The sequence below is a fragment of the Cyprinodon variegatus genome, unplaced genomic scaffold, assembly GCF_000732505.1.
Source record: "Cyprinodon variegatus isolate N-32 unplaced genomic scaffold, C_variegatus-1.0 Scaffold57, whole genome shotgun sequence".
NCBI lineage: Eukaryota > Metazoa > Chordata > Actinopteri > Cyprinodontiformes > Cyprinodontidae > Cyprinodon > Cyprinodon variegatus.
The window spans coordinates 746610-761404 of NW_015150510.1; the positions used below are offsets into that span (position 1 = coordinate 746610).

Here is a 14795-nt window from a genome sequence, read left to right on the forward strand (position 1 = left end):
AGCAATGCAAATGACCAGCAAATGGTTACAAGAAGTATCTCACTGAAGCTGGTTAAGGTAAAGGGAGTATTACCAGCTGATAATGTGTGGGATTCTCTTGATATGTTCTCAGCTAGAAAAGGAATGAAAAAGTAACTGTCTAATTTTCAAATCGTTTTATGTTATGGCTGTATTTCAAAGACACAATAGGACTTGATGTTCCAGTAAATCCTCTTAATTTTTCACAGTCTAACTCATATCTAACATGTGTGTTTCAGTATCTCAGCAGATTGCATAATACTCACTCGCAGTAATAGCCCGTCATGTTCCGGGGGCACAGACACGTGTAGCTCCGGAAGCCTTTAAGACAGGTGGCACCGTAGCTGCAACTGCTGTTTTCACACATATCGACTTCTACGTCGCAGCGTTTACCAGTGAAGCCCGCCTCACACTCACACTTAAAGCCCTTGGATAGGTTGGTACAGTTTCCGTAGACACATGGATGGGAGATGCAGGTGTCTGTCTTTTCTTGGCATAGTGACCCTGTCCAGTCAGAGGGACATGCGCACCGATGCAGGTCAAACAGGTCTTCACAGGCACCCCCATTCTGGCATGGGTTTGGAGAACATACACTGGCTCCCCAGCATCCATACCATGGGGAATGATTGCTGTTACCCCTCACAAACTGCTCCTCCTGAGGTCTGGGGAGGTTCAGCTCCTTGTCCAGGTGGAACGGTAGATGAAGACCCCCAATCTTTACTGGACCTAGACACCCTGAAAAGGTGGCTCCCGATTCCTGGTTCAAACTTCCTACGAAAATGTCAGCTCCATCCCTGAGAAAGTTCAAGTCACCAAAATTTGCTCCAGAAACACTGATGTACTTTTTTTCTCCATCTACCTCAATGATCCAACTGGATGCTGGAGTCCGTTTGTCCTTGCTGATCGACACAAAGTGCCACTCACCGTCGCTGAATGGAGCCCGGCTCTTGGCTGTCACTCTCCCAGAATCTTTATTAGCCCCGGCCTGGAGCTCCATAAACAAATGAGAGTTGAGGAGAGAGAGCGTTATGATGTCAGTGCCTCTCTGAGAATAGAGCAAAATGGCCTCCGTCTGTCTGGTGCGAAAACTGAAGGAGATGCTGGTGAGGTTGCGCTTAATTTTTCCATTACTGTGGTACCAAAAAATGTTGTTTTCAAGCCGAAATGTCACATTGGACAAACCTGAGGTTGACAAAGAAATATAAACGCCCTGGTAAATAAGTTATTCTGGTTTCAGTACATTTAGGCAGCATTATTGTTCTACTATCTAAACTTTTAAGTCTGATACACTGAGTCAAATTAAGACAAGCTATACTTTCTAATAAGAAACCAATGAAGGGTGCAAAGTAGTAAGGGGACATGCCTGTACTCCACAGTGAACATATAATCAAATCAGGGGAAGCAATTCATCTACTTAGAAGGCCCCTTTGTTTGTATTCAAATAGCATGAAAATAAGTTAGCCATTTTTAATGTAGTGCTGCTTCTTGAAAGCCAAAGATAACCTGGCAGAAGAAAGTAGGAGTCAGAGAATAAAACTCAGTATCTTCTCCTTTGTGTGTCAACAAGTGACCAATACATTACTTACAGGCTATTTTAAGAGACTGGTGAAGATTCTCAGTCATCCGGGTCATAGTCATTGCAAAAAAGCTAAAAAAAAAACAACAATCCTCTGGACTTTGGTTTCAATTTAGAAGACGTTTCACTTCCCATCCAGGAAGCTTTTTTTAATTCAAAATGTCAGAAATCGCGTTGAGTTCAAGGCTTTATAGAGCGGACCAAAGCAAAGCCTTATTTTGGCTTAGAAACATGCAAATTGATGAGGACACACACAATGGATTGTCTTTTAACTGTATTGGAATAGTTTAAGAGACACATACTGAGATGAATTAATAGATTTTGCTTGTATTATATTGATAATGAGAGAAGTTGGGCATTTGGGCAATCGATTTGTATACCAATCAAAGAGGATATGCTATATAATGGATTTATTAGTTACCTGTCTTTACTTGCTAGAACTGTTATTGTGGGTGTTTTGGATCAACCCTCTTCCCTCTTTGGTCAAGAACATGTGAGAAAGAAATCTTGTCACCACACACCACCACAGGCATGTGCCAGTATAGCTAATCTGACCAGGGATTACCACGTCTTAGGGGAATCCTCTGTGGGAACTCTGTCTCCTCCTGTAATTAGCCAGATGGTAATTAATAAGTCTACAGTTACATGCGAGTCCTGCTCAGGAGGGGGAATATAAATTCTCTCCGTACTTGGTATGCTATTCTTAAAAAAGCCTTGCTCTTAGTAGATGCATTGTAATGCTGCAACAAGATCTTTAAAGACACGGTACTTACACTCAAAGCCTTGACTGAGGGGTTGACAGACGGTTGTAACAGGGCAGGGAGACAGCTCGCACCATTTTACCTCTTCACACCTTTGCCCCGCTGTGTTGGGAGGGCAGCTGCAGATGAAATCGTCCCACATGGAGTAACACTCTCCCCCATTAAGACAAGGGTTTGCCTGGTGTGTAAAAGACAGGAATGAGGGTTGAAGCTGTCTCATTTGAAACAGAGGTAAAGGTTGACAGCACCGTTTGTTGACTTACAGCACAGGCGTTGTCGCTGCTGCATCCCTCCGCAACACCTACGAGCTTCTGCAGGCTGTACGACTCAACAGGAGTTGGTATTGGGTAGAACTGCAGGCGTTTGCTGTTGATTCTCAGATCCTGGACACATCCTTTGAAGTATCCACCAAATGAAGCTGAGGCCCTTGAGTCTGGTAGCCCTCCAACGTAAACCGGATCGTCGGGATTGGCTTGGACTCTCCTGATGGTCATAGAGCCTTCAATTTGAGCTGACTGGAACAGCGTGGCTGATGTTCCTTCCAGCTTTACAGTGACCAGGTGGAAATGGCCATTGCTGACTGGATTCCGACCAACAAGAGTCTCAAAGTTGTTAACCTGAACTTTGATCTTGCCCTCCACCAGCCACAGGCGAAGGTACTGGCTAGTGGTGTTGGCCATGATGACAAGCAGCCCGCTGGTTTGTCTAGTGCGAATGAACATGGATATCACCAAAGAATCTCCCGGGTTGTTGTCTAATGAGAACACGGCATAGCTCTCAAGATCTTTGTTTCCAAACCGGGCACTGATATACTCTGTGATGAAGGAACAAGAAAAGAAAGATTGCTATGAAAGAGAACCTGAGAAAAAAGGTGGTTGTAAATGAGGCTTTTGACAAAATCTTCCAACTTTTTAAATTTTAACCCCAACCTTGATGCAGCTAGACAAGGTATTGGTTTATGGTAGAGAGGACTTTAAAATTCTTTGATAGACTAACAGAGGTCTTTGCAGACAGATACCAGGTTATCTCAGAAGACCTCTGCACCCACATGTCCATGATGTGACCATTGCTGATGGTGCCCATGCTAAGCTGCTCAGTGTCTCTATGACTCTGGAACTCCCTTTCTTTTGGTATTTAGTTCGATAAACTCTTTGGTGTCTGTTAAAAGCCTTTTTTAAATCATTTTTTATTAATTTATCTTAGGATATTCATAAAACATCATTGGATCTTTTGAACTACATTGTTTTTTATGTCTTGAGTAAGCCCTACACGACTTAAGTTTTACTTTCATGTCAATAAATATTAGAGTTGTATTAGTAAAATAACAAAGTGATCTTGTTAAGTGCTAAAAAGCACAATAAATGGTAAAACAAGCTATTCTGCGTGGTTAAAAACTACTCCTTATAACCCAACAGTTTGGAAGAGAAGCTCTAGCAGCATTTCTTGCAATCCTTTTGGATTTAACTTTATGTTTCTCTTTGTTATGGTTTTCCCCTTTTGGGACTTTGAGTTTTTAGTTTTAAGCTATCAGTAATTCTGTTTTGTTGATCTTTGGTTTATTTTCCATTTTATGTTATGTTTAAGCAGTTTTAAGTTACTCTCTGTTGCCCCCTTGTGCCTGTCTCCTTTCCTCTAGCTCCCTTCTAGTTTCTTCTATCCACACCTGCTCCATATCAGTTAATTACCCTGGCCTTTGTTCTGTCTCCCATATATACTCTCCCGGTGCAGTTCTTCAGTGCTGGTTCCTTTTTGTTTGTTGAATCTTTATCTCTGGCTCCCCATGTGAGTTTCTTTGATGTTTGCTGTTTTTTGGTTCTCAGTATTTTTTTGTTTTTGGGTGTTTTTTTTCATTAAATCTGCAAGAGCTCATTTCTGCCTCACTCATTTCTGCATTTGAGTCCTCAACCAACCTCCAACCACACACTGACACTCATATGTTGTTGTGGATAAACTTTTAAGTAGTTTGTCTTTATATCAAGATTAGTTTATCAGTAACCAATTAAGGTGCTTACCTGTTGGTTTAGTTTGCACCAATGTACTCAGATTGGATTTTACATCTGTCCAAGCAACATTGGTCTGTTGTTCTTGTGGCAAATTTGCAAACATGTATCATGCTGCTGTGTTTTTGTTAAAAGAAAATAACTTTGTCTGGCAGAAGCTATTTCAAACAACCGTATTATTTAAAAGCTAACCTTTGCCTCAATCAAATGTGATGCTCTTCACTTTAGCTGTTCTCCGTGAGGGTCATGGAGTCTGGGAAAGGGCTAAATTTGCCTGCACCTTCACTGATGAAAAAAACCCTGCAGCTTTCCTGAATGTTTTCTTTGTTTTGGATTATGCCTCAGTATCTTATCCAGGATAGCTGGTCACTTACTTTAAGGCTGTCAGGATTTTTTTTTTCTTTTCCTGTTATCTCTAACTTACCTACAAATACATGTATCTAAATTCAGCATATTGAGTGTAGGTGTTAGAGTTAAATCGGTTTGTTGACATGTAATGCTCTGGTTAAGTTCAGTCCTTTCATGATTCAAAGACGTGTTTTGATTTCTTTTTCTTGCCAGCGTTTTATCGTTATTACACTGTCACAAGTACAGAGCAATGAAATTAACTCTCTGCATTTAACCCATCCCGTTGGGAAGCAGTGGGCTGCCATTGTGCGGGGCCCAGGGAGCAGTGTGGGGGTTGGTTGCTCAGGGACCCAGAGTGGCAGTTTGTGGGAGTGGGGCTGGAATTCAGAACCTCATTATTCCAAGCGCAATGCCCTAACCGCTAATCCACCACTCCCCAATGTAGGCATTGGGTCTTGACCTACACTGGCAGAGCAGTGTGACTTACCACTTGAGCTAGCCGGCTGCTAATAACCAGGAGACAAACGTTAATCCTAAAACGTGCTTCTTCCCTCTTTTTTTGTCCAGTCTTTTTATTAATTACTCAAACTTTGTCCTTTAGGTCAAATAAAGAATGCATCAGAGTAACCGACTTCACTGGAATGTTCAGCCTATTGGCGGCTGTTTCGACAATGAAGACCATAGAGTGAGAAGAAGAACATGCAGAATGGAACTGTAAAGAAGACGCTGATCTGATAAGGCGTCCTGATCTGGCTGGCTGAGGGCATTCCTGCTTAGTCAGAGAAGGCCACGTTTTTTTAATCCACGCTGCAGGTGTCAGTAAATGGTTTCTGATTTGAAATCCGTGTGACCGGGCTTTGGGTTACTTCTATTTACCCTTTAAGCTCTTTGGAATCTGCTGTCTAACTTTACCCTGTTGGGTGTCTCTCTTTAAAGTGATCCATTTAGACTTCTGCTGCGACTGAACTTAACCTATAGCTGCTTTAACAGCCTGGGGTCAATTCTGCTTACTGTGGGTTATTACTAAAGGTGAAAGGGCTGGAATCACCGGAGCAGTTAAAACTTTGTGCTGGTTGGGACAAATAAACACACACGTTGAACTTAATGACATTTTCCTGCATAAAAACCTGAAACATTTTCATTAGATTCATTTTGATAGTCCATATAACAAGAGCAGGGACAAGGCACATGTTAGCTCTGGAGCAGCTGCTACTATTAACAGCTCAGGTGGGGGAATCTACTCATTCAGTTGGTAACTTTTCACATTTATCTATTCTAATTAAGGGCACTTAATACTAGCGTCGTGAGACCATCCTGATCTCACNTCTGATTGGTTTATTTGGCCCGTCTATCACCAACATAGGCCAATCAGCTAACCAGTATTTTCGCCCCTTCCCAAAATTACTTCTACGGAAGGTTTCCAGATGGATATGCGGAGCAAATCCATCTGGCGGAGTCAGGTTAACTTAATACACTTATTTCAGGAATTTTTCACTTATTTTTAGATCAGATTTTGCACTGTATATCAGAGTAGAAAGATGAAACCCTTTACAGACAGAAATGCTCACTGGAGTTCTGTCTGCAGCTCACAATGAGACATGCAGGAGGCGTGGCAGACGTGACCAAAATGCACCATCATCACTTTGAGATTGCTTTCCTTTGATTTGAGCAAGTGAACAAAACAATTCTCCACTGGAGTAAGACAATTTATCTTTAAATTTAGAAAAAAGCAACAACTCTGTGATCTTTTTTCATATCCATAATATAGAGTTACCTTATTTTAATAACCATCATTCCACTGGCAGATTATTTTATTTACCTGTTCAAATTAAGCGTAACTGCTACCTTTTTAAAGAAGCATTAATTCTAGATCAGCATTTACAGTGTTTCTATGGGAAACAATTTCAATTTAGTCCATGAGGCAGACACCCTGTCTTCTTTTAAGGCAAGGCTCAAAACTTTCCTTTTTGATAAAGCTTATAGTTAGAGTAGCTTTTTCTATCGTTATGCTGCTATAGGCTTAGACTGCTGGAGGACATAGGGACTACTTCTCATCATCCTGCTTCATTCTATCTCTGTTCTCTTCTGTAGTATTTGTTTTTTCATCCTCTTACTTTATGCTCTCTCTACTTTTTCTCATCATATTAGCTTCATCTGGTCTGTTCCTGTTTGGATGTGAAAAAAAATAAAATATTCTACTTCTGCATTTTTCAATAATGTTATGTTTGTTAGTTTAATCTCTAGTTTTATGTTCTCTCTATTTTTACATCATCATTTTAGCATCATCTGGTTCTGTTAAGTACAGGATAACCCTGGAGAAAAAGTGGAATTTCAGACCAGGTAAGAATTCTATGTTAGACATAGAAAACAGTGTTAAAACAATAAAGTGTACTTTAGCTGCAGCTTTCAGGAGCCGTTTTCCAGCTGTGGCTAAAAGGCTCTTCTACTGCATTTCAGCTATACTGGATCCATGGTAAAAGTCAGACGTTATTTAAGGTTGAGGTCCGATTGTTTTTTGTTTTTTTTTCCGATTGTTTTTGCTTTTATTCTGCTTTTATTTTTCTTCTATTTTATTATCAAATTCATGTAAAACGCTTTTAATTGTCTATGTACCGAGATGTGCTATACAAATAAACTTGCCTTGCCTTTCCTTGACCATGTTATACTCATGATCATAACAAGTGTTTTTGAATATTTAAACAAATATGTAAAGTAAAAAAGAAATATAAAGCTGTGTTCAAATTCTAGTGTTTCAGAGAAATAAAATAAACATAAAATACATCCATCCATCCATTTTCCTTCACGCTTTATCCCTACTGGGGTCGCGGGGGATGCTGGTGCCTATCTTCAGCTGTCTACGGGTGAAAGGCGGTGTACACCCTGGACAGGTCGCCAGTCTGTCACAGGGCAACACAGAGACACATAGGACCAACAATTATTCACGCACAAACACTCACACCTAAGGAGAATTTAGAGAATTCAATTAACCTGATAGTCATGTTTTTGGACTGTGGCAGGAAGCCGGAGTACCCGGAGAGAACCCACGCATGCTGATTTGAGAACATGCAAACGAAAGACTCAGGCCTGGAGATTTAACCCGGAACCTTCATACTGCAAGGTGCAAAAAACTACGCTATCTTTTGAGTTTTTACAGCACTAGTGGCTTGTTTTTTTAGACAGTAGGCTGACAGGAAAGGGGAAGAGACATGCTCAAAGGATCACAGGTCGGATTTGAATCCAGGTCGGCCATGTTGAGGACCAAGGCCTCCGTACATGGGTCATGTCCGCTAACCACTGCTCCACCTCCAATAAAACTCTTGTGGAACAGATATCTAACTGATTAAGTTCTACTTTGCTACAGAAATACGCTGCATATTATTTCATAGAATCTAAGGCATCTTTTGGGTTTTAAAAGCAACTTTCTAATGTTATTTTGCAGCATACTTGATTTTTTTGTGGCTTTTGTGATGTCATATTTTTCTTTATTCAATCACATATAAATCAGATATAGTAACAGTTAAAACATTGGTTCACTGGAAAAACTTCTAAATCTTCCCTTTTGACAGCTATAAAAGGTATGCAGTTAGACGTGATTACAGTTGATCTATGCTTGATTTTCTTTCAAATTTTCCTGAGAACTACTCTCAGTGTGTGTGTGTTACCCTCTGCACAGTCCTCTCCGTCGTACGGCCGGTGGCATTTACAGGTGTACCTCCTCCAGCCCCGGCTCACACAGCGCCCCCTGTTCTGACATGGGCTGTCCTCACACTTGTCTCTGTCACTGCATCCAGCTACGATGTTCGCCTGGATGCTTGAATCTTTTGGCGCTTCAGCAGGCAACACCAGGAGTGAATCTACAAAGACATCCCTAAAGCAGCCCAGAAATGCAGGCGGATGGTTTGCTTCATCCTCCACTCCGCCTGAAGACCAGTTCCCTGCAATTGCTCCAAGGAAGAGGGTTTGGCGAACAGCTCCTGGCTCAGGCAGAGCAGCAGTTGAATGCATCGGATGCACTGCAGCGCTGGAGTTTCTGGTGCAGCTCCTTTCTCTGCAGAGAAGCCTGATGAGACTGACCGCGCCGCCCAGTGATGCTTCAGCTGTGTGCCACTTGTTGTTTGATAAATACTCAGGGAGTTCTTGAACCAGCGCTTTGTTGCTTTCATTCTTCAAGCTAAAGAGGCAGAGTCGTCCATCCATCAGCTCGATGGTGAGAAACAGATCATCCACTCTACGTTGAAACAGAGTGCCGGTTGGGTTCTCCGTCCTAAAGCTGAAGGTCAAATTTAGAGGTGATTCTGATTCTAGTTGCTTTGTGTCTATGTACATGTAGCCCTGTGACTCAAATGAGAAGGTGGTGGAGGTCCGGCATCTAGGCCCTGAAAAACCTGGAGAGCAGATGCACATAAAAGTGTGTTGGTCATTCACCAACAAAGGAGAACATCTTCCTCCATTCTCACACTGGCTTTCTTCACAGCCTGTAAGAGGAACAGTACAGTTCTCCCCGACATACAGGCGTCCATTTTGGCTCTGCTGCGAACAAAGGCATCGGAATCCTTCCGAGTGGCTTTCACAAACTCCACCATTTTGGCATGGCTGCTGTTCACATCCACCGAGGTCCTCAGTGTGAGATGTTCCTGCAGAGAAAACAAAAAGATTTGTATGTTATGTCGATACAATGCAAACAGTTGTGGAAGTTATCTCACGGATAATCAGAGATCAGAGAGCCTCATGGAGGAGCTGCAGGGAAGCTCAGTTTAGGAGAGAGAAACTATTTACAGAACCACTATAGGGGGAGTGGTAGCCTAGTGATTAGAGCATTGTGTTTGGGTGCCAGAGGTTCTGAGTTCAACTCCCACAGACTGCCACTCTGGGTCCCTGAGAAAGACCCTTTACCCCACACTGCTCCCCAGGTGCCTCAAAGTTGCAGCCCATTGTCCCCCCTAAGGGTTTGGCTAAATGCAGAGGTTAATTTCTCCAGTGTGAGATTATTAAAGTTAAATTATTATTATAAGTCATGCACTGCACAAATTAGAGATCTTTGGAAGTGTCAAGAAACAAAGCAGAGATGAGAGAAAGTTCCAAAAAAGTAAAAAAAAAACAATCCACTGGACTTTATTTCCAAGTTTAAAGATGGAAGGGAATGAAGCTTTTTCCATTAAAAATGTCAGAATTAGCATTGAGCTCAAGGCTTTATAGAGTGGACCAAAAACAGAGCGTTGTTTTGACTTAGAAAACATGCAAATTGAACCGAACAAATGAGTCCTCGCTTTAGGAATAGGCTATCATTTGGGTTCTTTGTTAGCCTACAACACCCGATACATGTCTATGAAGGAAAGTTGTTCAGAATTGACAACAACGGACACAGCAAGCATGACAGAGAAGTTGCTCTGTTACAGTATGAAGAACCATAAAATAAACTTTTCAGTTGAAATGTTTTTCTGAAAGGGAAAACTAACACTGCACATCTCTTTGATACACCATAAACCTGCAGTGAAACAGCAGCAGTATCATGCAGTGGTGATAGTTGTCTCCTTCAGAAACAGGGAAGCTGGTCAGAAGGATGAAGTGAAAAACAGAGATATTCTGGAAGAAAAGCTGTTAGATGCAACAGAAAAATAGAGACTGAGACGGAGCTTCCAACAGGACCTCTGTGTAGAACAGAACGGTCTTGATATGCATGTGTTTTAATGGCCAAGTCAAAGTTTATACCAGAAAAAAAAAAAGGCAAGGCAAGTTTATTTGTACAGCAATATTCAATATGAAGACAATTCAAAGTGCTTTACATGAATAAAACAGTAAAATAGAAGCAGAAATGTAAAGCAAGGGGAGACCAAAGATGGAGTCCATGCACAATTACTAGGACTGTGCTTTTTTTCCAAAGGAAATTCTAATTATTCAGTTTTTAAAGATGCTAAGTGTTAGGTTTATTCAATGATGATTATAAAATTAATGTGTGTTTATGAAACATTTGTGCGAGGGGATGCTCCACTCCCGTCTCATGATCCAGTCAGGAGACCATCCTGCCTTGTCATTCTAGTGGAACGTCCTGTTTTTATGAACTGATCAATTGTTCTGTCAGAACAATACTCTGTTTGTAACCATGTGTCATGTTCTGTTAATAAAACGCTCTGCGGAGGAGGTCTGGTGGGAGACGGTGTGTTTGAGTCTTGGGTTCAACTGTCTCTCCTTTCTGCAGAAATTGTATCCATTACTGTGTATTTCAGTTCTTCTTTTGCAAACCTACATTTATGGAACCGAAGCAAAGCTTCCTTAAAGGACCTGTGACTGTAATCCCATAAACACCAAGTTGGGGGATTGCATATAATGAGACACACAAATGCAAATTTCCCATAAAATAAATGTACCGTTTTAAAAGTAGATTTAATATATATTTACAAAAAAACATATACAGGCTCAATTGTCTGTTATTATGTTTTTTTTAGGTCATAGGCTGAAATGTTTGGAAAACGCCTTCTCTAAAAGTTGGCTTGACAAATGTTTGACCCCATGAGGCTTAATAAAAATAATTGCAATTTTGAGAAATTATGCATGAATTTCTATGTGCGTCATGAATGTGTGGCTGTAATGTGAAAAATATTTGACAAAGTTCAAGCACCATAGAGGTCAGATAATATTTCACTACATATCTAATGAGGAGCTTTACTTGCTGCAGCATGCAACAAATATCAGCAGGTCTTATCTCTACAACTATACATCGGATATGTTACAGTACCTGCAAAAAGCAACAATAGAATCCACACACGCATGTTGAATCTTAATATTGCTCTCCAAATTGGCCACTATCTTCAATTTTAGATCACAAACATCTGGAGGATACTTGCACGTGGAGCTCCATCGTCATCTACTCCCCTTAATGCAGCTATGCGTTCAGAGCAACGCTTTGCCTGGGTTATGTTAGATAGAAGAGATTAAGCTAATGCACTTACACAGTCTTACACATTAAACATGTTGGGGAGGGGAGGGTTGCACCGGGGAGGCTAATCTCAGCAGCTACAAGCATGTTCCCAAACACAAAAGAGATGTTATGTAAGAGACTGCAACGGGATTTTTTTATGGCATCTCACGGAGCAACACCTAAACGTGCACAATTTCTAAGCGATGAACTTGAATTTAGATTATATTTTTTAAAAAGGAGCCATGTACAACTCAAAGATAAAGTGGGACAAAAAAAAGTATTCAGTCAGCTACTGATTGTGCAGGTTTCCTACTTGGAAAAATGAGAGAGGTCTGTAATTCTCATCATCGGTTAACTATGTGAGACAAAGTGAGGAAAATCCAAGAAATCACATTAAGGATCGCCAAAGACTTTTGTTCTTTATTATTCTTCCTTTAACACAGATCGGTCATCCTGTCCGTTTTGCAGAAACCAGACCCAAAGCATGATGCTTTCACCCCCTTGCTTCATAGTAGGTACGGTTTTTCTTTCTCTAAACGAGAGTTACATTTCTGCCAAAATGATTTCATCTCACCTCATGATTTTCTCTCCATCTTCTTCTGGATCATCCATCTGCTCTCTGACAAACTTTTTTAGCAGGGAGTCACACCTGGCTAGGCAGGATACGAGTCCCTTTGGTGGTAGTGTGCTACTGATGTTGGTGTTTGTTCCAAGCTGAAGAAAGTGAGCAGAGTGGTGAGAACAACAGAGGAGATCATAGGGCCTCCTCTTCCGTCCATAAAAGACATTTCATCCTAGCGCTGCGTGCCCTGAGCTTGTAACATCATCAGTGACCCCTCACACCCTCACCATGGACTGCTCTTCCTGCTGCCCTCTGGGAAGAGGCTTTGCAGCATTCAGTGCAGGACCTGCAGATTCCGAAAAAGCTTCTTCTCCAACGCCATCAGAGAGCTGAACTGTTAAAAAAAAACTCTAAATCATGTCACCGACTCTGCATTACACTAACAACTAAAATACTGCATATTTGCACCATATATATTTAATGCTTTGAACTTCCATATCAATGCATTTCTTTTGCACCATGTTTTTTTTTCTCCCACACTGCTGTGAGATCACTGATGCACTTTAAGAAAATGGAAGTGTCATGAAAGTTGTACAAAACGTGTATACAAAATGAAAATTAAAGTTGTTTAAGTCTAAGCTCTATGCAGCTCATTCATCAGGTCCCTCCATGTAGTTTAATATTTCAGATGTGCAATGTCAATATTTTTTTTAAAGGCAAAAACAACAGAAACATTAACACACAATTATTAACACATCAAATAATACAATTGATAGCAAATGTAGGGAGTGGAAATGCATGTGCCTCTAGGGATCTCTGATGGCTGCTGAATGCACTATGGAACTGATGAACGCATGCATCTTTTGGCCAAGGCGGAAACAAGAAAAAACGATAATATCGACCAAAATAATATCGACCAAAAATATCAGCTGGCTATTGCATCAGTCTACATCTACTTTTGCTTTCTGCAAATATGTTAGTAGCAAATATGTTAGTAGCATTTTCTTCACTGGTGAAAATATTCTGATGAAAAATAATAATGTAACAATTGGTAAAAATAATAACAATGATAACTTCAATTTACAAATTGATAAAATGACTTATTTGGACGACAAACAAAACATCAAATGTTGGTAAGTCTGGCTTTAATCCAGCCTCTATTTGGCTCTATTTGGTTGGGGAGAGTTATTTGTTTTTTAATGATATGGTGGGGGTAGAAAGTTTGAAGAGTATGGGGCATCATTCAGCTGGAAATGATCCTAGATTAGAGTTCCAAAATCCGAGGTGAAGGGAACGCAGCACCAGTTGAAGCAGTCTGAACTACATTACCCATGATTCCTTACTGTCAGCAAGGCTTTGAAATGTCAGTCCATTAATCCATGTAAGCAGATGTAGCTTGACGTTATAAGTTTTAGAAATAAAACAGAAGTATTGTTATTTTTAAAACATTAGGACGTTTCTTTGAGCTTTACGCAACTTTACGTCTGCAATGGAGGGAAGCAGCCGCAGCAGCCAATGGGGGAGCGCTTTGTTTCGGCGTCCGACATTGCTGGTGGGGCGTTGCAGCTAGTTGCTCAGGAAATTATTATGCCCTCTATATTTTTCCCATTTTCTCCTCGCCTGTGCTAAAAAACGTCAAAATGGAGGCATCTCTGGCGTGATTGGTAAGATATTTTAGATACGTCCCGATTGAAAAAAGTGACTTGATGAGGAAACGGGAAAGGTCGTTTGTCGACGCTCTCCTCGGAGGGGGGCCCGCCCGTCAGATAACAGCAGAGGGGGGGTCCTGGAGGTGGAGGGGGGGTTCATAAACACAGTCTGTCCAGAATGAAGCAGAATCAGTGCAGGTTGGTTTAGTTCTGCGAAACACTCGACAGCTATAAACCTTAAAGAACGTCTTAAACGTCCATGATACGGCGTTACTACGCTGTATTATTACGGAAATTCTTCATTATACTTAAACTTGTTACGCTTTAGCTATTTTTAACATCTATCAACGTAGTATTTGAGGATTGTTAAAAATCTTTTGATGCAGTGACAGCCAGGGCCGGACCAGGGATGATTAATTGGTTGCCCAGGTAAAGACACCCAATAACAGCCATCAGGGGCGGCTCTAGACAGGGGCCAACAAGAGACAGTCCCCATCCAGAACTGGTTTCGTTTTATGGCCCCTGTATGACGGAGTATTAGGGCCAGGCTAGAGATTTTTTTTCCTTCTATTTCGAGATTAAAGTCGTAACATTACGAGATTGAAGTCGAAAAATTACGAGAATAAAGCCATAAAATTGCAAGAATTAAGTCGTAGTATTATGAGAATAAAGTCGTAAAATTACGGGAATAAATTCATAAAAGTTTGAGAATAAATTCGTAACATGACGGGAATAAAGTCGTTAAATTATGAGAATAAAGTCAGAAAATTACGAGAATAAAGTCGTAATGTTACGAGAATAAAGTAATAAAATTATGGGAGTAAAGTCTTAAATTTATGAGAATAAAGTCGTAATATTACAAGAATTAAGTCGTAAAATTATGACAATAAAGTCGTAAAATTATAAGAATTAAGTCGTAAAATTATGAGAATAAAGACGCAACGAGAATAGTCATAAAATTAGGA

The 14795-nt window shown here is 40.7% G+C and overlaps 2 protein-coding genes across 4 annotated transcripts in view; one reads left to right on the forward strand and one right to left on the reverse strand.

Moving 5' to 3' along the window:
* LOC107082604 (protein crumbs homolog 1-like) overlaps positions 1-13514 on the reverse strand; it is a 19025-nt gene extending 5511 nt beyond the window's left edge. The window contains exons 1-8 of the mRNA XM_015371373.1: positions 13511-13514; positions 12469-12527; positions 12194-12333; positions 11437-11489; positions 8366-9337; positions 2619-3169; positions 2368-2533; positions 285-1200 (exon numbers count right to left, since the gene is read on the reverse strand). Of these exons, the coding sequence (XP_015226859.1) occupies positions 285-1200; positions 2368-2533; positions 2619-3169; positions 8366-9337; positions 11437-11489; positions 12194-12333; positions 12469-12527; positions 13511-13514 (2861 nt within the window). The remainder of the gene's footprint in view (positions 1-284; positions 1201-2367; positions 2534-2618; positions 3170-8365; positions 9338-11436; positions 11490-12193; positions 12334-12468; positions 12528-13510) is intronic.
* A 25-nt stretch (positions 13515-13539) lies between these two features.
* The window catches only part of zbtb41 (zinc finger and BTB domain containing 41), a 15787-nt gene continuing 14531 nt past the window's right edge, over positions 13540-14795 (forward strand). For all 3 annotated transcript variants that reach the window (XM_015371357.1, XM_015371359.1, XM_015371356.1), the window contains exon 1: positions 13540-13845. The gene's annotated coding sequence lies outside the window, so the exon portion shown is untranslated. The remainder of the gene's footprint in view (positions 13846-14795) is intronic.